Raw genomic sequence first — 27645 nt, forward strand, 5'->3', positions numbered from 1 at the left:
ACTTAGTAGGCTGTCACTACTGAGCTCTTTTTTCAATTTCCGTTTCCATGGTAAGAGCGACTTCTCTGATTGGTGAATCTCTTTTCAGGACTATGGGTTGTGCAATTCTCTAAACAGATTTCTACAAATAAGGTTGATTTAATTATAAATAAAGTTGAATTCAAACTGAATTGTGGCTTCAGAAGCATATATGTATTATCGCTCATTGTAGATCTGTCTTTGAAGGTTTATACATCATTGCTATATAAGAAAATGAATAGAATTTTTACTTCCAGAACCCAACTGTTGCGCTCTATGTACATACGTGGATTGAAAAACATTCATCAGTTGCTTACTCGTGCTGAAGGAGATCGCATATTGGTGCATAGCAGGGAGGTGGAGTTGTAGGTGTTGGGTTGACACAACTAACTTCTTTAGGAGGAGATTTACAGTAGGGCTTCAAAGGATCATCTACGACCCAGCCATACGCAGTCTTATCACAGCAGTTATCCATTTCAACGACACCATTTTTGCGTATGCACGACTGCCCACCGCAAACACCTGTGAAGCAAGTCAAGTCAAGCAAGAGAGACTAAGTTGACATTATCTCTTAATTCAATACGTAAAATTTGTAGTACTAGATTACCATTATCAGTTACATTATGAAAATCTGATGATTTCTTCAAGCAATAAATGAGAAATAATTATAAATGGCATACCACACTGTCCTTGGGTGTTGTTGAGAAAGTGTTCTCTTGCCAAGTTGACTACCAGTGTGTTGAACGGTGTAAGAGAAACATAGGAACGGATAGGTTTTATGTAGACATACACCTGGCCACCATTGCTTTCAAACCTGAAGACCTGATCATCATAAGGTGGCTTGATAATTTCCTGGTTCAAAGTAGACTGGAAATGAAGATAGAGGCAGCTTAGAATGCGGACATCACTGTTTCAGAAATTTCCAGATAAAAGATTATTCATTAGAATTGATTATTAATCTCCCAATTACTAGCCACTAGCTACTAGCCTATAATCTGCAGACTTAGCGTGTGGTATATCTTGTACAAAAATGATGACATTGGATTGGATTGAATTACTTCTATGACTACATCCACATTAATCCAGATACATTTAAAAGTACAGCATTTTTGCTCCCAAGTGGATACGTTTGAAAACACATCTCTTTCTCTAGGTTTTGGCATTCCGTCAACACTGAGATGGCGTTTTCTGTACAGTGAATACAAAAACGCTACACTTGTATGCTCTCCCATATATTATTGTAGTCTATTATTTTGATTTGGTTAATTTTACCAAAAATGTAAAGATTTACCAAAAACATAGCAACTCATACAAACAAAATCAACCATGGTTGGTCGCTTCACATGCCAGTCTGATGGTCTCTTTGGTCAAAGTGGGTGGTTCTTGGCCGGAATAAGATGCAATTTGGCTAGTAGATTACAGGGACAATATATGACTCAATTTCAGCTGTGTGACACTATGGAGAACACCATGACCATTTCTGTCTTCCTGTAATAGCCTATCGTTTGTGTTCATTTTAAGGTCTTTTATAATGAGCCTACCTCCACCATGGATTCCTCTGTATCCTCTTCAACAACTGTCATAAGTGTGACAGTGTCATTGCTGAACTGTAATGTGATGCCTTTAGTGCAGGAAGCATCAAAATCAGGCTCACAGTAGTAGTTGTCTACAGTAATGCTAAAATGGTGAATCAGTACTCTCTCCTCCACTAGAGTGTAGGTGCAGTTGTCCAGAAAGTCAAAAGCAACACCCTGGAAGGAGATGTAGTGAGGGTCACCATAAAGCTGACACTGGCCTGAGGGAAACAGGAAAAAATATTTGTGATTTCTGAAAACATAAAAACGAAAAGCCAACCAGTAGTGAACAATTATAGGAACTGTCCAGGTTCAATATAAGTTAAGCTAAATCGTTTTTTTTAATGTGCAGCTTGCAGCTTGGAAAGTGACAGTATCAAAGTGGCTTCCTCAAAACTTAACAACACTTAAAATCTTAATCACACATTAAAATCATAAAAAACTTTTAACTTACAGTCACACTGCCAACTTTTACAGCAAGTCGTCTCATTTTTAACCAGACTCTTCTTGTCTCCAGGGCAGTCAGTCCTGTCCTTGAGTTCTGGGCAGGTAAAAGATTTGACCTCAATGACTCCAGCCCTACAGGCTTTATCAGCACAATCTTCTGTCCAAGTAGCTCCACACGGCCAGCTTTTGTTTCTCATCACATCTCTGCACTCACACACTGATTAAAACAGATGTGAAAATTAATCAAAACATGTAGTACATGGAAACCAATATTGTTTGAGTTCAACGTAGTCCACTTGGAACTTAATGTCTAAGTCAATTAGCTTCTCATAGTACCTTTGGACAGGGTTGGTAAGTAACAGAATACATGTAACAGAAATGCATATTTAAAATACAAAATAAATTGTATTCCACTACATTCACAATTTAAATAACTGGTAATTAGAATACAGTTACATTCAAAATGTATTTTTAGTACTGAAGAGATTGCTTTGCATTTTATTGTCATTTGTTTCATTTAATATTTAGTCCTTTCGGATGGAAAACATTTATACATATAAATGATGTGATCCAAAGTGCATTTGAACAGCGGTGAAACACTTTCTTATGATGTGTTACATTCATACGAGCAGACAGAGAAGTACGTTTGGAGTAAGTTTGGAGCAGAAGAAATAGAAATAAACCTTGTGTAAATTTTTTGCTTTACGCTAAGCTAAAATGCTATTTCTAGCCATTTTACATGCACATGTTACCAGACACGATCATATTATTTAATCAGGAAAATTCACGTTAGATCATAATTTGTTTTTTTCTAGTAAGATCTTTGATATTAGGGCAAAAATGTTATTCTTAATAATATTTTTTGTATTGTTTTCCAGTACAAATATCTACAAATCCTTAAAACAAGATCAATTTGATTAATCTTGTTTTAGAAACAACACTGCATAAGATATTTAGGATTTTTAGAGAATGTATTTTTAACATGTATTTTGTCTTACTGTACTGACAGATCATCAGTACAAACAATGGTGCACAAGTATAAACACCATGGGACCACTCAGCCATCATACCGCTCACGAAGGAGACACATTCTGTCTCCTAGAGATGAAAGTAGTTTTGTGGGAAAAGTGAAAATCAATCCCAGAACAACAGCAAAGGACCTTGTGAAGATGCTGGAGGATACAGGTAGACAAGTATCTATATCCACAGTAAAATGAGTCCTATATAGACATAATCTGAAAGGCTGCTCAGCAAGGAAGAGCTGCCATTGCCACTGCTTCAAAACCGCCATAGAAAAGCCAGACTACAATTTGCAAGTGTACATGAGGACAAATATATTATTTAGAGATAATTTAGATACTTTTTAGAGAAATATCCTGTGGTCTAATGAAACAAAAATTGAACTGTTTGGCCATAATGACCATTGTTATGTTTGGAGGAAAAAGGGTGTGGCTTGCAAGCCGAAGAACACCATCCAAACCATGAAGCATGGGGGTGGCAGCATCATTTTGTGGGGGTGCTTTGCTGCAGGAGGGGCCGGTGCACTTCACTAAATAGTAATAGGAAGGACAATTATGTGGAAATATTGAAAGTTAAAACTTGGTCGTAAATGGGTCTTCCAAATGGACAATGACCCCAAGCATACCTCCAAAGTTGTGGCAAAATGGCTTAAGGACAACAAAGTCAAGGTATTGGAGTGACCATCACAAAGCCCTGACCTCAATCTGACCTCTGGGCAGAACTGAAAAAGTGTGTGCGAGTAAGGAGGCCGACAAACCTGACTGAGTTACACCAGTTCTGTCTGGAGGAATGGGCCAAAATTCCAACAACTTATTGTGAGAAGCTCGTGGAAGACTACCTAAAACATTTGACTCAAGTTAAACAATTTAAGGCAATGTACCAAATACTAACAAAGTGTATGTAAACTTCTGACCCTCTGGGAATGTGATGAAAGAAAATAAAACCTCAAATAAATCTCTACTATTATTTTGACATTTCACTTTCTTAAAATAAAGTAGTGATCTTAACTGAACAATGACCCAATTTTCTCTACGATTAAATGTCAGGAATTGTGAAAAACTGAGTTAAACGTATTTGGCTAAGGTGTATGTAAACGTCTGACTTCAACTGTATGTGCTGCTCATGCATGCTGTGTGAAACAGGCTTAAGTCTGCATTCACATCCTGTCAGAATTACTGTAATTACAAGATGACAATTCAGAGATTTTACACAATGCTGTTCATGTACTTGGACTGAGTAATTATTTGTTACTACTACCTTGAGTAATTATTTGTACAGCATGTTTAACTTAATGTGCATTTCTCTCTATAAATGAACAAAATATTCAGTCTCCTTGCTGGCTTTTCCGACACATTCAGAATCATTACCTCTTTTGCCAGTGTCACTGTGGCTCGCTTTGTGTGTGCGCTTGTAAATTTTTATTTTAAAGACTTATTATTATGGTTTAGTATTTCTCTGTAATGTAGAACAGTGTTAGCAATGTTACTTATAACATTCTTTCTCAGACCTGGAACTCAAACCATTTTCTGATGCCACCCAAAATATATATATATTTAAGTAATTAAATTAATATCATAAATGAGTGACTAGTCGACTAATGGCTTAATCTAACGACTACTAGTCAACTAGGAAAATCTTTTGGTTGGGGGCAGTCCTAATAAAATGGCATATGAAACAGAAATATGTACTACCTTTAACTAGATAGGCCACTGCTATATTGATTGTATTAAGGTGTCACAATGGTAAAGTCAAATTTTTCACTTGTGAGTTTACACTGATCGGATGGCACCAATCCGAAACTGATGTTTTTACCCAAATCAGGTATCGGTCCAATGAGCCCGATCCAAATCCGATATCTGTGTTGGTCATTGACATTACCGTAAAGCTCAAAGAATGACTGTATACTGTAAATAACCTTCAAATCACCATTAAAGACCATATAACTAGAGCATTTTATTCAGGCTCTTACAGTCATCCAAAAACTTTGTGAATTGCAAAAGGCTGTGTTTAATATTAAATATACAGTCAGCATGGACAGCTAAGTAGTCTCTGGCACCACGCTTTACTGAACGAGTGCCACTCTGCCAGGACACACACATAAACACACGCAGAAGTTTGTGATGATATCTCAGATATCAATTAGATGATCAATAGTTCAGTCCACCTATAACATGCATTGAGAATGGCACCGGTACAAGCATTTTTTCAGATGTTGAATGAGAAGCGTATTACACTTCTGTGAATTAATCTACAAACAAACACTCAAGCACAGACTTCCTGGAGCGCTCAGCACCAGACTTTCAAAATAAAAACCTTAAAAAACTACAACTGAAATGTATTACCAATGTAAAGTAAAATTATTAATAATAATAATAATTTCTTATTAATATTTCTATTAATATTATTATTATTATTATTAGAAATTACTATAAAAACAAATTGGGTTCCAAAAATGACTGTGTGATTGAAAAGTGGATTGATATACTAATAAAACTAAAATTAAATAAATAAATAACAGAGAGATAAATCTGAAACTATTTACAAGTCCAAATACAAGTTAAAATGTGTAAAGAGAACTGACTTCTTTTTTACTGAAGACTTTCACTTGTTAGTTTGCTGCTGCATCCTTCAGACTAGTTAACAATAAAGTTTTGCGCATGCTCTTACGTAATCGTTTTTTGTTTTCCTATTTTAAAAGAAATAATGTATTGTTAGAGGTTTTTGTTTATTTACACAAAGAATACTTCCAGTCAGTTCCACACAGTGAATTATAGATGTTAATAAAAACAACAACACTGGTATCAGATCGGGATTGATATTGGACGATCCTGATAGTTCAGGTATAAAACAATTTTATCGTTCCATCCCTACTTATAATTGTAAGTTCTGCGAATACTGGAACGCTTTTTACATGTCGGAGACTCATAATTATGATAATTATGATATGAAATTAACACCATTATTATCTGAACGTAGTTCACTTGGAACTTAGAACTTGGAACTTGGTTCAAATGTGAATTTAGTAGTAGATTTCTATGGTGGTGTTTGTTTAGTACTATTATTATTTTAGAAGTGTATTTTTGACTAAGTAGTACTAGAGTTGTGTGTTCAGTGGGAGGCATTGTGGAAATCATCACAGATGTCACTGAAGGGGGTCGTATTGGTTTGGGGTATTGGTTTTGTTGTGGCATTGGTGATGAAAATAAATCAATTAATAACATGTTATAGATTAACTCCCATGTGCATGTAAATGTGATCCCCTTTCTCATGTAAAGTGGATTTTATCACTACCAATAGCTCACGCCTAATTTGATATAAAACAATCGAGCTAATAAAAGGAAATACTCAATGTAGTAGACAATAAACCATGTTATTTTATATAGAGAGCCGTAGCTCTGTTATGCAGCAGAAATTCTGTTAGTGTGAAAGCCCAACACTGTTAGTAATACTGAATAGTACTGGTACCTGGAGTTGTGTGTTCAGAATTTGTGGAACTGACCACTGATGTCACTGAAGGGCTCATTGTTGTGTGATTTACAGTCGTAGTGTTCACAATTTGGTGTCCTGTAGTAGCACTGGAGATAGTTGGGCCAGTTATTATAATGAATCCTATTGGGGAAAAAACAACAAGTTTTTGACATTCCTTTTTTATGAGAAAAAAATAAATAATAATAATAATTATAATAATAATAATAATAATAATAAAATCTTATGTAGAGAAGCTCTAATCTTAAGATTTTTAAATATATTAAATAGTTTAAATTCTATTTCAATGTTATTTGGAAATCAGTACACAACATATTTAGGTTAATACCTGTAATATGTTACATACCTGTTGTGGATACTGTGGTTGTAGGTATGTTAGTTTTTGGCAGTGTTGTGGTTGTGCGTTCCATTGTAGTTGTATCTGATTGTGTTGTGCTCCCAGAAGTGGGTGATTGTGTTGTGGTTGTGCGTTTCGTTGTAGTTGTATATGATTGTGTTGTGCTCTGGGAAGTTGGTGATTGTGGTGTGGTTGTGGGTTCCAGTGTAGTTGGTTGTGTTGTGGTTGTAGGTTCCATTGTAGTTTTTTTTGTTGTGGTTGCGCGTTCTGTTATAGTTGTATATGACTGTGTTGTGCTCTGGGAAGTTGGTGGTTCTGTTATGGTTGTGGGTTCCAGTGTAGTTGGTTGTGTTGTGGTTGTAGGCTCCATTGTAGTTGTTTTTGTTGTGGGTTCTGCTGTAGTTGTATCTGTGTGTGTTGTGCTCTCGAAAGTTGACAGATGTGTTGTAGTTGTGGATTTTGTTGTTGTTGTTGTATCTGTGTATGTGGTGCTCCCAGAAGTTGATGATTGTGCTGTGGTTGAGGGTTCTTTTGTAGATGCATCTGATTGTGTTGTGCTCTGGGAAGTTGGTGATTGTGTTGTGGTTGTGCTTTCCATTGTAGATGCATCTGATTGTGTTGTGCTCAGGGAAGTTGGTGGTTCTGTTGTGGTTGTGGGTTCCAATGTGGTTAGTTGGGTTGTGGATGTAGGCTCCATTGTAGTTGTTTTTGTTGTGGGTTCTGCTGTAGTTGTATCAGTGTGTGTTGTGCTCTCGGAAGTTAGCAGATGTGTTGTAATTGTGGATTTTGTCATTGTTGTATCCGTGTGTGTTGTGCTCCCAGAAGTTGGTGATTGTGTTGTGGTTGTGCTTTCCATTGTAGATGCATCTGATTGTGTTGTGCTCGGGGAAGTTGGTGGTTCTGTTGTGGCTGTGGGTTCCAATGTAGTTAGTTGGGTTGTGGTTGTAGGCTCCATTGTAGTTGTTGTAGTTGTGGATTTTGTTGTTGTTTTTGTATCTGTGTGTGTTGTGCTCCCAGAAGTTGATGATTGTGTTGTGGTTGAGGGTTCTTTTGTAGTTGTGTATGATTGTCTTGTGCTCCCAGAAGTTGGTGATTGTGTTGTGGTTGTGCTTTCCATTGTAGATGCATCTGATTGTGTTGTGCTCGGGGAAGTTGGTGGTTCTGTTGTGGTTGTGGGTTCCAATGTGGTTAGTTGGGTTGTGGTTGTAGGCTCCATTGTAGTTGTTTTTGTTGTGGGTTCTGCTGTAGTTGTATCTGTGTGTGTTGTGCTCTCGGAAGTTGGCAGATGTGTTGTAGTTGTGGATTTTGTTGTTGTTGTATCCATGTGTGTTGTGCTCCCAGAAGTTGGTGATTGTGTTGTGGTTGTGCTTTCCATTGTAGATGCATCTGATTGTGTTGTGCTCGGGGAAGTTGGTGGTTCAGTTGTGGTTGTGGGTTCCAATGTGGTTAGTTGGGTTGTGGTTGTAGGCTCCATTGTAGTTGTTTTTGTTGTGGGTTCTGCTGTAGTTGTATCTGTGTGTGTTGTGCTCTCAGAAGTTGGCAGATGTGTTGTAGTTGTGGATTTTGTTGTTGTTGTATCCATGTGTGTTGTGCTCGGGGAAGTTGGTGGTTCTGTTGTGGTTGTGGGTTCCAATGTGGTTAGTTGGGTTGTGGTTTTAGGCTCCATTGTAGTTGTTTTTGTTGTGGGTTCTGCTGTAGTTTTATCTGTGTGTGTTGTGCTCTGGGAAGTTGGTGGTTCTGTTGTGGTTGTGGGTTCCAATGTGGTTAGTTGGGTTGTGGTTTTAGGCTCCATTGTAGTTGTTTTTGTTGTGGGTTCTGCTGTAGTTTTATCTGTGTGTGTTGTGCTCTGGGAAGTTGGTGGTTCTGTTGTGGTTGTGGGTTCCAATGTGGTTAGTTGGGTTGTGGTTGTAGGCTCCATTGTAGTTGTTTTTGTTGTGGGTTCTGCTGTAGTTGTATCTGTGTGTGTTGTGCTCTGGGAAGTTGGTGGTTCTGTTGTGGTTGTGGGTTTCAGTGTAGTTGGTGGTGTTGGGGTAGTAGGCTCCACTGAAGTTGTTTTTGTTGTACTTCCAGAAGTTGTTGTTTGTGCTGTAGATGTGGGTTTCATTGTAGTTGGTTGGGTTGTGTTTGTAGGCTCCGTTATAGTTGTAAATGTGGAGGTAGATGTAGTTGTAGTTGATGAAATACAGACAATGTTTCCATTAAGGCATTTACTAAGGGAAAATAACATAAATTATAATCAATGGTTTGTGTATATTTAAATTATTTACACATGTTATTTAGAATGTTTTTTTCAGCATTACATAAAGTCCATACAATGACTTACCAGCACCGATGTGGAGTACAAAATTCATCAAGAGGTGTCAATATTCTGTTCATGAAGTGACAAGTGCAGTTGTCCAAGGTGGAGCATTTAGCTGTGTTCTCATCATAGTATGGTACCTCTGCAGGGCATCTTGGATAACAGCCTGAACAAAAAGTTAATGTACTGCTTAACACCACAATACTCAAATTAAATATCAAAGGCCCTGTACCAAATGCACCCTCAGCCCTCTGTTTGTTGGGTAATAGTCTGCTGTGAAGTCCATTTCGGTTTTAGCTAAAGGGTAGGTTGATGTCGCAGAGCGGCCACAAAAATTTAAAATGGGGCATCCTGGAGTTTTGTAGACTGAAGGCCACAAGATCACAAGTTCACATCAAGTGTGCTATTTGAGACAGGGCCTAAGTCTTAAAAAAACTAATTTAAGGAATCTAATAACCATTGTGACACAGAGATCAAGAAAAGGGAACAAAAGAGAGGTTGATTACCTTCAAGCTTTGCTGTAAAGAGGTTATTAGTGCCGCAGGTCTTAACCTGGCCACAGGGATCGTAATGCCAGCTGCACTGGCCCTTTTCATTGTAATAGTCACAATATACCGCTGTGGACATGAACAAACACTATTAATGCAGCAATGGCTCAAGTATGCCTGTACCAGGAATGGCTCATTTTGAGAAGATTTTCCAGTATACAATACAAACATTACAATAGAATACAATACATACGACACAAATCTGGGGTTCTCCAGTTGATGCAGGTATCCTTTGCATTGCAAGCCTCTGCATAAGCTGCGACAGCAGTACAGAAGCCGAGAAACTTTCCCTCAAACTCACAAGAACAAGACTCCAAAACACAGGCCTGGTAATAAGGCTCTGGATCCACCTATGAATCATAAAAATTACACAGTATGTTGCTTAAAGAAGCTTGTCATTAACACAATTGCTCCATAAAAATGCAAACGGCACAAGGATTTTCCAAAATGCTTTCACTTGTTTGCAAGATATAGTAAAGTGTATTTGCTTTTAAATGCTTAAAAAACTAATCTTTCAAAGATTCCAAGCCATGAAAATAATAAATTCCTTGCAATCTTTGGCAAATCCCAGTAAGTAGTCCTTCTTGTTGCATGCTTATTGCAGCAGCCTGGTAACTTACAACACAACTATTTATTACATGAGGAATTAGAAACTAAAGATGTTCAACTAATCAAAAAGGCTGCAAATCTTCTAAACAGTAAGTTAATTATTTATCACTCTGGTCACCATGCCAATGTTTCATTCAGTTCCTTTCTGGGGCTTCCTCTTATTTAAACAATACCAATGTTATTCCAAAGTCATTTTTTAACTAGTTGTGCCCTCCCATTTAATTAAAACATCCCCTCAGTTATATCCTTCTGGCTCCAGCCCTGTGATTAATGCAAATACTTATATATTTTCTCACTCAAAAAATCAGTTACGAGCATGTGTCATACATCAACAAACCTTAAACTTCAAAACCTGGAAACAGTCCAGTGAACTAGAGCACAGAGGTTAGAAATGGTTGATATAGAAACTGCATTGTGTGGAAGTCAATGAACCAAGAACAACTGCAAGCAACCAAACGTCAGAAGCTACAGTGCACCATTAAGTTTGTTAAACGGAAGAACTGGAAGGTACCTTCAGGTGGCAATCTTGGAAGGTGTCCGATCTCAGGATCATGCAGCGTCGCTGGGCCCAGGCTGCACAGTAGGAGTGGCGTTCACAGGGAAATATTTCTTCCGTCACATCCGAGCATGGCGGAGCTGCTGTCTTCCAACTGTTCCCAAAGTCCCGCACACTGAAAACTTCTGAGGAGCTGCTAGTCAGAAGGTCGTTTGTCACCTTTCCATCAAAGTTCCCACAAAGACCCAACACTCTACCCTGAGGTCCAACAGTTGAGAGAAAATATCAGCATGTTATTTCCACTCACATTATCATATACTGTAAAGCATAATGAGATTTACCCAAATTGGATATGTTTACATTTACATTTATGCATTTGGCAGACGCTTTTATCCAAAGCGACTTACAGTGTACCTATTACAGGGACAATCCCCCCGGAACAACCTGGAGTTAAGTGCCTTGCTCAAGGACACAATGGTGGTGGCTGTGGGGTTCGAACCAGCGACCTTCTGATTAACAGATATGTGCTTTAGCCCACTATGCCACCACCACATATGTTTCTGAATCAAAAACTTGTTTTGGTCTTGTAACAAGATTCCTCTCCAAAATGATAGCCCTAACCCAGCCCAACCATAACCCACACCCTGACCCTGATCTTAACCATCCTACCCCAAATATCTGAGGGAAATTATGTCTTAATAAGAATTCTAACCCTAAACCTAACTTTAAGCATTTTAAAGAGCATTTCTACCACAACAACTAATTCAAAGACACTTTTTTTTTGGCCAGATATATTTTTGAAATTACGTCACACACCTTTTTTCAATTTAGCTAGAAGAACAGTATATTTGCTCCTTTAGTCAGACTTCTACACGATTCCAAAATATTTACTGAAAATTTTTGACATGCCAAGTATACCATCACACTTAAGATTGTAAATGAAAGCAAGAAATGATATGTTACTCCTTACTCTCCATTGAGAATCCAGCTGGATGGTGACTCTTGTGTGTTTGTCCCAGATTACAGTGAAGCCCAGTCCTGGTACTGAGATGATGATGTAGAGGCCCACAGTGTTGATGAAGTACAGAGGCTCTGCCTGTAACACCTTGGTAATCCCTGCCAGAGGTCTCTCACTCACCTTCATATCGCTTAAGATCAGAATCACCTCATCCTATTAAACATTGAGCAGCCATTTGGGTTATTCCATAACAAATCAACCACATTTCTGAAACTTCCCTGGCTGAACATTTTGACATTGTTAAAACTTTTTTTCATAAGAATGATGATGAAACTCAAAACATTAAATACATGGATCACTATTCGAGAATGGGGTCAAAATGACCATATTCATCAATGATTTTGAGCAAAACAAGAGGTGAAAATAAACTAAAGGCAGCATAATTTTTTTAAAGTCCATCTTTTTACAACATCCAAAAACAGCAATTATAAAGAGGTGATCAGGTACCAGTAGCTCCACTGATATGGCGCGAGAACATGTCAAAGTCTCGTCACAGCAAGGAACACTCTCAGTTTTGATTGCAAATTGGCCATGTCCACCAGAAGCTGCATCCTTATACAAAGAGAAAAGGTAGAGGTTGATAAAAAAATTAAGTATGGCTTATTGTTTGCAACTGAAGGATCATTCTGTTAAGTTTTTAAGATGATTTCTCATGTAGCAACCACTCACCTTCACTAGGGTGTACTGGCAGTGCCCATCAAATCGGTACCATTTGGAATCAAAAGTGCGGTACTGCCCATTTCCAAACACCTCACAGGCTCCAGAACATGCTTCATCGATACAAGACCACTCACCGCCTCTACATGTGCTGTGAGACACGAAATCAGACGGACATTAAATCAGACAGTCGTGATTGCATGGTCTTCTATATAGGTGTGATAGCCTTTGAACAGATGTGAAAACACTGAAATGACTTTAGCCTTCCTGTCAATTTAATTGGTCAGGATATCTCAAGGGATAAAATTGTCTCTTTATAATCCAAAAATCTTAACGCTCAAATTTTACAGTATATACGCTTGTGACCATTTATGCAATATCACACAAGCAGAAGGGACATCCTTGATATCAAATCAGGTGCGTTGCATCTTCAGTTGCCAAGTTTGAATGTGCACAGAGCTACGACGTAGAGGAAGATTACATTTGGGCCTTTACTCATACAAAGCAAAATATCTCCTTTTGGGTTCAACAGAAGCAAGAAAATCACACAGATCTGGAACACCATGAGGGCAGAGTGAATTACAACTTTAAATATGCAGTATTGGATAAGTTACTCAAAAAAGTAATTCATTGCAGATTACTAATTACATCTCTATATTTGAATCAGATTTCTTAACTGATTACTTAACTGAAAAAATTAATCACATTATTAATTCATTTGCTTTTAAGACAATTTTCACAGACAAGCGTTCTTCTGCTCAACAAATTAAAAAACCCAATGAATGTACCAATTAATGTCTGAGAATTTCAGTTACAAGAATTACAAGAATTTAAAAGAATGCATTAAACTGTTTTGACTAAAAAGTAACTATATTACAGTAACTAATTACTTTGTAATCAGATTACACCCAACTCTGAAAATATGTGAGCTAAAGTGAGGATTCTAGAGGACAGGACTCTTACCATATTTGACAGTTTGTCTCCACACTCTGTCCAGTTAAATACACCGTCCCACTGAATTGACAAGTGCAGTTATCGTGAGTCACACAACCACCATTATGATCCTCAAAAAGGCCTTCTGGACAATAACAGCCACTGATACAGTTGTTGTCTTCCCTCTGTGGATAAATAGCAGCATTTTCACTCAAAGACTCTTGGCAAGGTCCTATAATGCTTATTTCCACATATTAGAAAAATGCTTACGAGTGGCTTGGTCAAGCTGTCGCATGTCCTATAAGCTGTGTTTACAGGTATTTGTGAGCAATCCATACAAATCTTTCCCACTGGACAATCTAAAAGAAGCAGAGTAGAATGCACTGTAAATGTTGGATATTGAATCTTGGAATTGGCAAATATCAAATTGTAAAATTACTACTTGATCAGATGATAACACAAGCCCAAAAATGAGTACTGAACGTAATTTGCATGGAGCAATTCCTTAGCTTGCAGGATGGTTCTGAGTGCTAGTATAGATGGATATTTAATATATTATATTTAGGGCTGTCAATCGATAAAAATTTTGATGCATAATCAAGTAAATTCAGGGCCCGCCGCTGGCCAAATTGATGCCCTACGCAGAGTTCCAGGTGGACAGGGGGGTGGGGGGATGGGGGGGTATGTGTTCAAGTTATATGAGCGTGAAGGGATCGTCTGTTTTCTGCAACTGCTTTCAGGTTCTTGAATAATCTATAACGTGTGAGTAAGGGCAGCCGGTGGACTTTCTGGTGCCCCCCTAGGGAGTTGGTGCACTACGCAGACTGCGTAGCATAAGAGCGGCAGTACTGAGTAAATTACATGATAAACCGAATAATTAATCAAATAATTGTAATTAATCACAGGTATCAATATTTGTCGAGAAAGGCCCCCCACATAAATATTATTCTCTACATAATGATTAAATAATTATAAATCATTTGATTTAAATAACTATAAATATAGTTTATAATGAATATAATAAATCAGATCATTAAAATGCATTGCATTATTGTGGCACATGAGTAAAGCTTGACTCAATATAAAAAGTGGCTTTTGAAGACTTGGCCTTTCTTGTTTATTTTCATTTCATTAAACATATGACCTTATGTTTGTAGTTGAATTTGTCAATCTGTCTGAGGTAGACTTTTTATAAGGGCTTTTCTAAGAATGCGTCAATGTACACGTGTCAGACGGACGCTTTTGGGGTTTTGAGACCCCTGGAATCAGAGTTGTGCTCCATCCAGCTGTGAACACGTCCTCATCTTGTGCTGTCTGCTGTTAGTAAGTGTGGTTTGTTGCCAGTACAGCTGGATTTATGCTTACTGCCCCCTGCTGACTGGGACTCGTAAAACATGAAGGTGATACTGCACAGTACAAGCTTGAATTGTTTCATAGTATGTGATTTAATTTACCACAAACATCGACACATCGAAGTTGTCCATTTTCACACATGCTGGAAGAAAAGGAAATGTATATTTATGCATTGCTTATTGACAGTATTCACATTAACTTAAGGCTCTTATTTCTACATTCAGTATATATACAGTACTTACAATGCATTCAAGGGAAACCCATAACCTTGATATTACTAGCACCATACTAGCACCATACCAGCTGAGAAACCCTTTATGAATGATGCTCATGAAGGACATTCATGGAACATAGGCTCAGCTGTACACAACTGAACACTTTCTCTCACATTTATGATCCTTACCATTGGCGTCTACCGATGACCACTGGACCTGGAGGTACGACAGCTGTCACCTGGGTGGTGACAGCTGCAAAGTATATATACAGTACTTACAATGCATTCAAGGGAAACCCATAACCTTGATATTACTAGCACCATACTAGCACCATACCAGCTGAGAAACCCTTTATGAATGATGCTCATGAAGGACATTCATGGAACATAGGCTCAGCTGTACACAACTGAACACTTTCTCTCACATTTATGATCCTTACCATTGGCGTCTACCGATGACCACTGGACCTGGAGGTACGACACCACCTGGGTGGTGACAGCTGCAAAGTGCATGAGGGCTACAGATGTCTTGGTTGTTCAGGTAAGTGCCTGATATACAGCTACACCCCTCCACGGGGTCATCCACCACCTCACAGGTGGGATCAGGGCCCGAGATGGAACGGCAGGTGTGGTTGCACGCCAAATTAGTGTAGCCAAACTGCAGGTTTCCTTGGCATGAAGGAACTGAAAATCAAAATGATAGCGTGTTAGATGTTTGTGTCCTGAAATGTTTGGGCGGTCTTAGAAGTATTACCAAAAACATTAAAACAATCGTTTTAAACTATGTTTCGTTTCAGTTACAAGTTATTTAGTGAGCGCACAATGGACAGCAACTACCAAGTGCTGTCGCTCCCACACTATTACTGATTTACATTTAGCAAAAACCTTAAGTCTTAAGATCCTATGTAATCTAAGTGTGGGTTTTGTGGCTTTTAGTACATTTCTATTTGCTTTGAATACATCTTTATGCTATTGTACTCTTAAATGTTAGCTCTTTTAACATTAAGCCCATATACACAAGTCTTTCTTATTCGAGAAAGTGGACCAAAATAATTGATGACTCATCTTACACAGATTTGTGTCCAATCAAATGCTCTCTAGAATGAGAATGAAACCAACTAGCATGTAGCTACCATCGTTTCCTTAGCTGGTCTCTCAGGCTGGTTATTAATATTTACATTGTCGCCCGAAAATTACCTACAGAAATCTATAAAAGCATCTAAGTGGACCAAATATCACTGTATAATTTGAACAATGTATAAATGTTTGTCAACAGCACAACTTCTGTCACTTACGGCAGTTTGTCGTCCTTCTCCAGTCATCAATAGTGATCCCCTGAGCTAAACACGCTTTGGCGTAGTTGCCAAAAGAGATGCACAAGCACTCATTTAATGCAGTCGAGCACCGACATGTTCTTTGTACACAAGCCTGAGAAGAATCAAACATGGGTTAATAATCAGAACACAACATATGAATTTCAAAAGCATCAAATGTGTGTAGACAAATGTGTATATCCATGCCTCGACAAACGGCGAAACAGGTACGAAGTCGTGACACACAGCAAACACTCCATTCTGATCTCTCAGTTTGTCACAGTTGTCCTCAGCAAATATCTCTACAAACACAGTTGTTATCGTCATTAGACAAAAATCGGACCTCTTAAAGGAATGGTCCTACAAAAGTGTGATATCTTTTCAAACATATATGACTTTCTGTCTACATAATGAACACAAAATGATACGTTTTGTGAGAAGTTTACCAGCATAGACTTTTTACTACATATTATTTTGTGTTCCACAGAAGAAAAAGAGTAAAATGGGTTTGGAATGAAATAAGGGTAAATGATGACCACATTTTCAGTTTTGGACAATATACCTTTAAATTAATGTATCATTGGAAGAATCACATTTATGCAAATACAAGTGAATAGTAACCCATGGCAAAACTGTTCGGCTACATGATAGTTACCATTGTCAGTGCTGATGCATGTTGGTGTTGTGGAACAGCTGTCCATTGACCAGGACTGGGCAAAAAGCTGAACTGAACTCTCTACGATACCACTGAAGGTGGTGAAGTCATCACTGGTATCATTATTAAAGGTTCCGCAAAGTCCTATAATTAAGACAATTGCATTAATAACAACTTTCAAAATGAACCTCTTACACATTTAGATTGTGTAAGTGTCTTTAAGATTGCTTGTGTTGGGTATGTATGGAGGTGAATCGCAAGAAGCCTTTTAAGATTTTAACAACATGTCTAAATCATATTTTATCGGGGGGAAAAAGTCCTAAAAATAGGCATCATTTTTTATTTTGCATGTTTTCATGATATTCACTCATATTGTGTTTGTTTGTACCTTTGGTTGTTTGGTCTGGTGGCAAAGTCAAATAAATTTGAATTTCTGGAGAAACCTGAACTTGCATTTTAAGTCCAAATGAAGTCTGAACTTGAATGAACATCGAAGACTGCCAAAAGACTGTGGTGGACTCTGTAACAAAATACCAATAATACGTATAAAGGTAAAAAAAAAAAAACATTGTAACACTATTATGAATATTAGTTTATCAAGAACCTACCAGTCTGTGACAGATCACTGATATCTATATTGTTCAGCTGTACACTGTTTGCAGAGAAGGTATATCTTTCCTGGAATAAAGATGGTATTAGTAATGCTATAGAAAACATTCAAGGGGTGCACAAATATACCACAAGTGAATAATAGCAACGATTAACCTGGTTTATATTAAGATATGCCTTTTCGATTGCAACAGCTTGCCTGGAAAACTGAATGTTCAATGTCCAGCTAAGCCCCTGTGTGACATGACAGAATATTAGATATTTTCATATATATATATACTGTAAATAAAAAGCGCATTATGTCACATTTGAAATAAAATCATTGCATCAAATCCATTAAATTTACCCTTGAAGCCACATAGGTGCATCTTTCAGGTAGAGAATACTGCTTGCCATCAAATGTAGTGATGAACTGGCCCTCTATAATACACTTGGGTGGACATGTGTTTGCAGAGCATGACCACTTGCCTCTGATGCAAGTACTAGAGAGAAAAGACAACAAAAAGTTCTCAAGCACTTTTCAAATCTTTTTATTTTTATTTTTATGTAAAACTCAATTACAGTCTAAAACCAAAATCATTTTTCTAACCAATAATTTTTGTCTTCAAACCGGGGCAGTGAGGCAGGGCATTCATTTATAAATTTGCAATTAGATATTTAGAATAAATACACCTTCACTAGTCATTTAAAATGATAAAGTTATCTAACTAGAACTAGAACAATTAGAACAATTCTAGAACTAGAACAATTAGAACAATTCTAGAACTAGAACAATTAGGGCTGACAAAGATTTTGGTTCTCACCAGGTCTGGCACTTTGTTCTGCGTTCCTGCCCTGGTAAATATGTTATCCTTGCATGCACACATGGACAGTCCTCCACATGTATGGAACGGTAACCATCAATATGATCATTCAGGACCTTCCCTGAGAATATTAAAGATAATATTAGAAATTAAATGATATTCACAATGCCATAAGAGATACTACATAGCATAAAATACCTGCATAGCATAATGCTCTTTGCTTTTGAGAAAGACAAAAAACTCTAAATAAGTGTTTAAATGTTGAAGTATCATGAATAATATTGTACTACTACTAATTCCATAGTTACGCTTCTAGTTCAAAGCAAATCACATTTTTCAAAGAGTCATTTCAAATCTTGTTAATTTTTAGAGCCAACATTAAATATTTTTTTTTTTCATGAAAATGTGAAAGACTTTATGTAAAAATAAAACTTATGATTTTTATAATTTTCTCAAGGGTAGGGTGTACTGGTTGTTTGTTTATTAGCGCAAGTGAAAAGAGCTCACCCCCAAGTCTCTATGATATTGTGATCTTTAGGTATGTCTTGGGAAGCTTCTTTAAATACCTTTTTTTTTTTTTCACATTTTACTGTCCAACAAACGAAAAGTCTAATCCTTTAGAAAATAAATATCACACTTCTCCTCAACAAATCTCAAAATCTGATTATTAATTATGTCTGACACGAATGATTATGGACAAGCTACACGCCAAAATGTAATACTTAGGTTAAGGGATCAATCCCTAATCAAAAGTATTAACAAAACAAGGCAAAACAAAAACACAAAACAAAAGGCAAGGCAAATAAAAATGCACAAAAACAAACACAAAATAAAGCTAAACAAATAAAGCCAAATCCAAACACAAAACAAAGCAAAACAAAAAAGGCAAAACATGAAACAAAACAAAATACAAAACAAAAAAGGCAAAACATGAAACAAAACAAAATACAAAACAAAAAAGGCAAAACCAAACACAAAACAAAGAAAAACAAAAACACAAAATACTAAACACAAAACAAACAAAACACAAACAAATCAAGGCAAAATAAAATAAAATGAAACAAAAACACAAACAAGGCAAAACCAATCAAGGCTAAACAAAAACAAAACAAAGCAAAACAAACAAACAGACAATCAAAACATCTGGAAAAACACATTTCCCTTTAAATCTTTGTTTTCAGTTTAATGAATGACCAACCCTGAGCAGGCAGGCAGGTGCTGGTTATTTCTGGGATAGGCTGTGGGTTGGTGCAGGTCGGGGGGAATGCATGTCCCAACTCTGTGTATTGCAGGTCTCCAGGACATTTAGGTTCGGCTGCAAACAACAAATAATAACGTTGTTTATTGGTTAAAAAACAATAATAACGTTTTTCATTATTAATTTGAAATAATGGCACTTACAGCAGCTGCTTGTTGAACGCCACACTGTCCACAGTGGACTGGAGCTGCCGCATCTCATTGAGAGCTCTTTAAAAAAGGAGCAGTTTGCTTCTTGATGCCTGATGCCATGCATGTTTTTATAACACAATTTCTTGTACTTTGTATGTTTACTACCGAGACATTCTTTGGCATGGGACATGACATTGCTGCAAATCTAAAAAAAACAAAAAAAACATCCGCAGACATCCTCAAACATTAGCAGATACATATACAACAGTTGAATGTCTGTTCATAAATATGTCTTTATTTGAATCGTGGTGTTGAGCAGTTTTAATGCAGTTACCCATTTCAGGTACCCATGAAAAGGTTTCTAATTATTTTTATGTTTAAATGTGCTCACAATTATTTACTTGAGTACAAAACTGGTTATAAGGCATATGCCTATGGAAAGTAACGAATAATATACAATCCACCGGTCATTTGTGCAAAACCCTAACAGGCTGTAAAGGGTAAAAATGAGAGTAGAATCTCAGTTGCCATCTCGAAATTACAGTAATCCCAACACGATATGAACGCAGCATTAAAATGCATCATGATGAGTTATGGATGTCAGTATTTAATGCTTTATATATGCAGGATGAAATGTTACTCCAGAGAAAATTATATTTGTTCAGGTGTGCGAAAACTGACTTTGTTTGAATCTTCTACAGAGTCTTGAGTCAGACAATGCCCATCAGCGGGAACGTTGTCGAATATCAACTGCTGCATGGTTTCTAAAAACAAAAGATGAATAACAACACTTTTGAACAAAATGACACAACTATGCCAGATAAGTATGTCATAAAGCTCAATGTTAAAATATCACAATGGTTTGTTTGTTGAATTCTGTCATCGATTACATCATTTACTTTTTGAGTAAACTATACCTTTAATACTAACCTGAGCTATTTTGGTGCCCACAAAGTCCACTCATACCTTCCACTAAATCCTGATCCAGTTGCACCTATGAGAGGCATGCAAGGATTACATAAAAATTATAGTGCAGCCAATGTTGGCTTTGGCAATAAACTAACAACCACATACTAAAGTTGGTTAAATCAACAAATCAAAAGTGTAACACAGGCGACATCTGGTGTATGGTGACACAAAAGTGCTTTCTAAAGGTCTCTTTAGGATTGTTCCGTTTGTTCAATGGCAACTCACCCGGAGCAAACTGACACCATCAGAAACACTGTACCAGGTGACAGACAATGGCAATAATTTGCTTCTGAGCTTGGTATAGATTCCATAATGAAACACATGTTGATAGGTGTGGTCGTAAGGAAGTGAAATTCTGTAAAAAAAAAAAAGATTTTTCCAATCAGTTAATCATAACAGCTTTATCAGAAATATTTCTTAAGCCACACTTGAAGTTTAGTTAATATTTTCTTAAATGTCTTTACTGAGAAAGGTTTCTTGCAGGAAATAGGTGGTTTGCTAACACAGTTTTTTTTATATATATATAGTCTGGTAAAATCCCAATTGTGAAACAATGATTTTTTTGTCAAACGTGCCCACAGGGCAGGTCATGGAGAGATTTGCTAAGTGAAACCTGGAAAAGTATAGCTAACATTTCCTCCTTAGAATGCATAAGAAGCGTTCCTTCAAACATTTTTGTATTCCCTCACTATAAGTTGAGTACAGTGGCGAATCTAGGGGGTGGCCAGGGGTGGACCGAAGCCTAGCCACCCCATTGGCCACCCCACTCGCAATTGCTATTTTAGTCATTTTTTTGGTAATTTTTTGGCACAATTTAGTTCTTTCGAGGTGAAATCATCTCTGTACAAATGTACAAACTTAACATGTGCTCACACCAAGGTCGCTAAACCCCTTCTGTTCCCCGAGAATGCGGCGGGGTGTTCCGTCCGCCAGGGGCTGGAGGACTGCCTCGGATCCACCCTCTATCGGCTGTCGTCCGATAGAGGGTGGAGGAGTGGCTGAGGAACAAGCTGCGGCGTATCGGAGAACTGGCGAGTAAGAGGTTAATTTCTCTCTCTCTCCTCTCTCTCTCTCACTGTCGCTCTGCGTTGGCCTTTTCCCTCTCTTTTAAATTTTACAGTTTTTTGGGGGGTACTACACTGTTACAGGAAGTACCCCCCATTTTAATTATTTCTGTTTCCCTCACCTTGTCCCCTCCCTCATCCAGGTAGATGGGGATGACCTGCCGGCAGACTAGGCTTAAAGCACGCCCTCCCCCAGGGAAAGGGGGGGGGGGGGGGATGTACGTCAGGCCGGGGGCTCCGCAGCCTAAGAGAACGAGGGAGGCTGACTGCAGGGGATCGTGCGGGAGAGAGAGATCGTTTACGGACATGTCCGTCATGTGTGTGTGTTTGTGTCTTTTAAGTTTACTATTAAAATATGATTTACATCGTCAAGCCGGTTCTCGCCTCCTCCTTTCCTTTGAATACCTTCACACATGATAATAATCCAAGAAAAATAAAACTATGATCATTAAAAACCAATTTTTTTACTATAGTAATAACATAGTTAATTTCCAGAAGGCATACTGTAGATAAAGTTATTGCGAGGGAACCCAAAATAATTGTGAGGATTGCAAAACGTATGAATGTGAATGTGAATGTGAACTATGCACAGAAACACAAACGTTTTGTGAGTGAACGCAAAACTATTTTAGAAAAATATATTCCCTCCCTGCCTTACTTCAGTGATACTTATGATTAGAAATGTATTCTTTATGACACTACTTTTTTTTGTCAATGGAAACACATTTGACTGATTGTATGCGTGTGGGTCAGGTTTTGTCAAAATTTGGGTACCAAAGGTATTCACAAGGATATTAAAACTTGTAGTCAGTCTTGATGAAATAATTAAGCTGTAGAAAGGTTCCCGTTTGGGTTAGGTTTAGGGGACAGACAATATCATGAGCTCAGTAGATGTAGAAGAAACAACAGAAGTGCTCAGCACGGAAACTCATACCTATTGCCTTCCACAGTCAGTGTGTTGTTGTGAATGAAGGTGATGACTTTATTCACAATGATCTCCACTCTATCCATTAGGCCATTCGGTGCACGCTGAATGATGATGTGACAGTCCACTCCCGCATGTGTGAAGTGTGTGAGCGTTACAGGACAAGTGGACTTCAGATGGAACGCAGTGTTGTTGAACGTCTCAAAGATGCCACTGCCATACGTCTTACAAACATCTGAACAAAACAAAGTGACAGACTATTGTAGAGTTTTGGTCAATGGTTCGTCACAAGACCAAACAACAACAGCAACAACAACAACCAACAAGACAAAATCTCATTGCTCAACAATATACAAATACTGTATTTAATTGGAAAGTAGATCAAATACAAGACTTTCTTACTTTGAGCGGTAAACACAGAGTGGATAAAGCCTGCAAATAAAAGTGAGAAACAATTTCAAATTCATTCAAACTTTTGCACTAACATACTGTACACCTGCAAAATAACTCTTTTCAAAATCTATTTCAAAAATAATTTTCTACTCTGTATATTTTTCTCTGTATATTCTTTAAAACAAGTTAAAATAACTTGAGATGCAAAGTTGTGTAAGATAATAACTCATGTTTATAGAGAATACATCTTAATGAGATGCTATGATAATAAGATAAGTTTATTTTTTCTTACTCCATTGGTAATATTTAAGCAAAATTATTATTATTATTTTTTTTTGTTTTTTAGATTTCTGCTTAGAACAATAAAAAACAATTTGTCTATGCTGTAAGGAAAATAAATGTGATTCAGGATTTATTTTCTGAAAACAAGACAATTTCCATATAAAGTACATTTATCTTGTTTTAGGAATGTTTATATATATAATTATTGTACAAAAATACTTGCTTATGATTTTATTTTTATTTTTTTTTTAAATGTTAAAGATCTGTAACATGTGTGTGTATATATATATATATAATGTTACATTTATATAAAAACACAATAATGGCAATGATAAAAATCATTGCATAAATACCACATTAATGTGTTAAATGTGCTTAAAAAAAAAAAAAAAACATTGCCAATGCAGAAAAAAAATGCAATTCAATATATATTATCTAAAACCGGGACAATCTTGCTTATTAAATAAATGTATCTTTCACTGGACAAAAATATTAAATAATTTGTTACATTTTTTATGTTGAGGGTAATCAAACCCTCAGGATCTGTAACATTTATATATTATATATTATATATTATCATTTATAATAACACCTTTCACATAAATACATTTGAAATAAAAACAATCAGTTCAATTGATCAATAATTAGTCTTTAAAATAAATAATTAAATAAATAAAATGTTTAAAAGAAATCAAATGGACTAACCTGAGAATACAATCATTATTCCTAAAAGTGTTGTCTCTTTTAGAACCATGTTGTCTCGTAAATCGTCTGCTCATGGGTGACCAAATGCATCAAGATACCAGAAAACTCTCATGCAGCACTTTTATACTGAAACAAGCTTCACTGATTTGAATAACATGAGGAAATTCTGTACAGATTAAACATTGACTATATTCACATGAACGAATCAGGGGTTATGGAACACTAAAACTAACAAAGGGGATTTTATTGCTCTCATTAGACAACTGAGGAGAAACGCTAGCTATTAATGTGGGACTTCTGGTATTTGGCAGTGCTTTGTTATTTGAAGGTAAATGGGCAGATCTCTTTGACATTGTTCATGGTTTGGCTCTGTGAACAGTAGGATTTGATTTCAGGAACATGGCAAATTGATCTGTCAAATCTAACTCACACATAATAGCAAATACCTTTAAATGGACTTTCAAAGAACTCAAGTCCAAAAAAAGAATTGGTGAAAGGATTTAAATATATGCACATTTCCTTCTCGACATCTTTTCACTCCTATTTGAAAATATACTCCCACTTTTTGCATCTACTTCCAGTGAACTTGAAGGAATAAATAAAGAACATGCGTCGTAATTATCTTGAGTACAGTTTCGTGGAGGAAATGTTTACTAAAGGAGGTCGAGATTAAAAGCATTGATTTTGCTATAATGGGTGTTTCTGCAGTAAGTTAAATATTGCATCCTTCTTCTCCTGAAAAAAGCATGAGAAAGATCCTCACAGCAGCATGACTACTGGACTCAGATAGAGAGTTCATATTAGAGAAATATTCATGAAATCACACAGAGCTTGTTGAGGAAACCCCTTGATGTGAAAAACAGCATTTACAGTGAATGATAATGTTATACAAAGCTAAAATATTCAAATAAATATAGGCCTATTATCATGAACACTTCTTTTCAAAAATGAAAATCGGTACATGTCCTGCAGTCTGTGTTTTATGTTATTTTCTCTGAAAACATTATATATATATATATATATATATATATATATATATATATATATATATATATATATATATTAATTTTTTTAAGCATAAACCTCTATATTTTGTTAGATGTTTGCTTAGAACAATAAAAAAAAATGGCAATAATATAATTAAATGTAATTCAAATATATTTTCTGAAAACAAGACAATTTTGCTAATCGTGCTAATTTTTGTTTCTGTATCTTGTTTCTACTTTTTTATTTTTTTATACTGGACAAAAAAATATAATTAAAGCATAAAGGTTTATCAATGTTTGTTAGATTTTTCTAGTTGTATTTATTTATTGACAAATAAACACTCAAGATCTGTCATTTATATCTAAAAACAAATAAATGTAAATAATGGTAATACAGTAATTCAACTTTTCACATAAATAACATTATTTATTTAAAAATCAATCATATGTATTACTAATTTGTCAATATAATACATTTTTTAAATTAAACAAATTTGTTTATTTAAAAAAAAAAAACTAACCTCAGAATACAATTATTATTCCTAATATTAATCTCTTCTTATTTATCTTATTAATAACGTATGTTAATCAAGCAAACTTTTTCAAATTATTATATAATTTTTAGTCTATACCTGCAGTTTTTAAGTCCTCACAGGAATTGAATTGAGAGACTACATGTGATATGTGTATTATATATATATATAAACTCATCAAAAAAGAACTGTCCCTTTTTCAGGACGCTGTATTTGAAAAATTATTTTGTTAAAATCCAAATAACTTTACAGATCTTTATTGTAAAGGGTTTAAACAATGTTTTAAATGCTTGTTCAATGAACTATAACCAATTAATGAACATGCACCTGTGGAACGGTCATTAAGACACTAACAGCTTACAGATGGTAGACAATTAAAGTCACAGTTATAAAAACTTAGAACACTAAAGAGACCTTTCTACTGACTCTGAAAACACCAAAAGAAAGATGCCCAGGGTCCCTGCTCATCTGTGTGAACGTGCCTTAGGCATGCTGCATGGAGGCATGAGGACTGAAGATGTGGCCAGGGCAACAAATTGCAATGTCTGAACTGTGAGACGCCTAAGAGCGCTACAGAGAGACAGGAAGGACAGCTGATCTTCCTCACAGTGGCAGACCACATGTAACAACACCTGCACAAGATCAGTACATCTGAGTATCACATCTGTGGGACAGGTACAGGATGGCAAAAACAACTGCCTGATTAACACCAGGAACATACAATCCCTCCATCAGTGCTCAGACTGTCTGCAATAGGTTGAGAGAGGCTGGGCTGAGGGCTTGTAGGCCTCTTGTAAGGCAGGTCTTTGCCAGACATCACCAGCAACAAAGTCGCCTTTGAACACACACCTACCTTCGCTGGACAAAACAGGACTGGCAAAAAGTGCTCTTCACTGACGAGTCGTGATTTTGTCTCACCAGTGATGACGGTCGGACTCATGTTTATCGTCAAAGGAATGAGCGTTACACCGAGGCCGGTACTCTGGAGCGGGATCGCTTTGGAGTTGGAGGGTCCGTCATGGTCTGGGGTGGTGTCACAGCATCATCTGACTGAGCTTGTTGTCATTGCAGGCAATCTCAATGTTGTACGTTACAGGGAAGTCATCCTCCTCCCTCATGTGGTACTATTCCTGCAGGCTCATCCTGACATGACCCTCCAGAATGACAATGCCACCCGCCATACTGCTCGTTCTGTGTGTGATTTCCTGCAAGACAGGAATGTCAGTGTTCTTCTATTACAGTGAAGAGCCCAGATCTCAATCCCATCAATCACATCTGGGACCTGTTGGATCGGAGGGTGAGGGCTAGGGCCATTCCCTCCAGAAATGTCCAGGTACTTGCAAGTGTCTTGGTGGAAGAGTGGGTTAACATCTCACAGCAAGAACTGGCACATCTGGTGCAGTTCACGAGGAGGAGATGCACTGCAATACTTAACACACCAGATACTGACTGTTACTTTTGTTCAGGGACACATTATTCCATTTCTGTTAGTCACATGTCTGTGAAACTTGTTCAGTTTATGTCTCAGTTGTTGAATCTTTTTATGTTCATACAAATATTTACACATGTTAGGTTTGTTATGTTAGGTTTGCTGAAAATAAAAGCAGTTGAAAGTGAGAGGACGTTTCTTTTTTGCTGAGTATATATATATATATATGTACAGTATATACACATTTTATTTATTTTTGGGGAATTTTATACATCAACTACTCTTAAACACCAAAACCTCTAAAGTCTGGTCACTTATGATTGTTAGTCTCACAATTATCAGTGTTCAACAGAAGGCTTGTGAGAAGCTTGAAGGTGCCACTTACAAATTCTTGTCTGTCCAGCAGGTGGCAGTATGTCTGTTTGACTGGTTTAATTCCTGCTGCCAGCTCATCCTCAATCTACCACAATAATGAAGGCGAGCATGCCCGACTTATGACAGCTTTGCTATGGGTGGGCTGAGGGATCTCATGGGTGGGCATCTGGGATGGGGGAGGGGTTACTCAGACTACTAATTTAATG

The 27645-nt window shown here is 36.9% G+C and overlaps 1 protein-coding gene across 1 annotated transcript in view; it reads right to left on the minus strand.

Annotated features, from left to right (window-relative positions):
* Positions 1-23175, minus strand: part of LOC127638880 (mucin-2-like) — a gene marked incomplete at its 5' end in the record, with an annotated part of 34177 nt that extends 11002 nt beyond the window's left edge. Inside the window, 32 exons of the mRNA XM_052120603.1 lie at positions 336-540; positions 699-885; positions 1560-1813; positions 2047-2256; positions 6525-6668; positions 6892-9092; positions 9206-9347; positions 9688-9798; positions 9923-10079; positions 10850-11092; positions 11805-12005; positions 12300-12404; positions 12522-12660; positions 13473-13627; positions 13713-13801; positions 14897-14937; positions 15450-15693; positions 16305-16437; positions 16554-16624; positions 16978-17121; positions 17366-17497; positions 17586-17655; positions 17743-17820; positions 17933-18068; positions 18390-18510; positions 19588-19704; positions 19791-19983; positions 20460-20542; positions 20709-20772; positions 20973-21102; positions 22746-22971; positions 23139-23175. Of these exons, the coding sequence (XP_051976563.1) occupies positions 336-540; positions 699-885; positions 1560-1813; positions 2047-2256; positions 6525-6668; positions 6892-9092; positions 9206-9347; positions 9688-9798; positions 9923-10079; positions 10850-11092; positions 11805-12005; positions 12300-12404; positions 12522-12660; positions 13473-13627; positions 13713-13801; positions 14897-14937; positions 15450-15693; positions 16305-16437; positions 16554-16624; positions 16978-17121; positions 17366-17497; positions 17586-17655; positions 17743-17820; positions 17933-18068; positions 18390-18510; positions 19588-19704; positions 19791-19983; positions 20460-20542; positions 20709-20772; positions 20973-21102; positions 22746-22971; positions 23139-23175 (6563 nt within the window). The remainder of the gene's footprint in view (positions 1-335; positions 541-698; positions 886-1559; positions 1814-2046; positions 2257-6524; positions 6669-6891; positions 9093-9205; positions 9348-9687; positions 9799-9922; positions 10080-10849; positions 11093-11804; positions 12006-12299; positions 12405-12521; positions 12661-13472; positions 13628-13712; positions 13802-14896; positions 14938-15449; positions 15694-16304; positions 16438-16553; positions 16625-16977; positions 17122-17365; positions 17498-17585; positions 17656-17742; positions 17821-17932; positions 18069-18389; positions 18511-19587; positions 19705-19790; positions 19984-20459; positions 20543-20708; positions 20773-20972; positions 21103-22745; positions 22972-23138) is intronic.
* Between the last annotated feature and the right edge of the window lie 4470 nt (positions 23176-27645).

Source organism: Xyrauchen texanus, chromosome 47 (assembly GCF_025860055.1).
Source record: "Xyrauchen texanus isolate HMW12.3.18 chromosome 47, RBS_HiC_50CHRs, whole genome shotgun sequence".
Taxonomy (NCBI): domain Eukaryota; kingdom Metazoa; phylum Chordata; class Actinopteri; order Cypriniformes; family Catostomidae; genus Xyrauchen; species Xyrauchen texanus.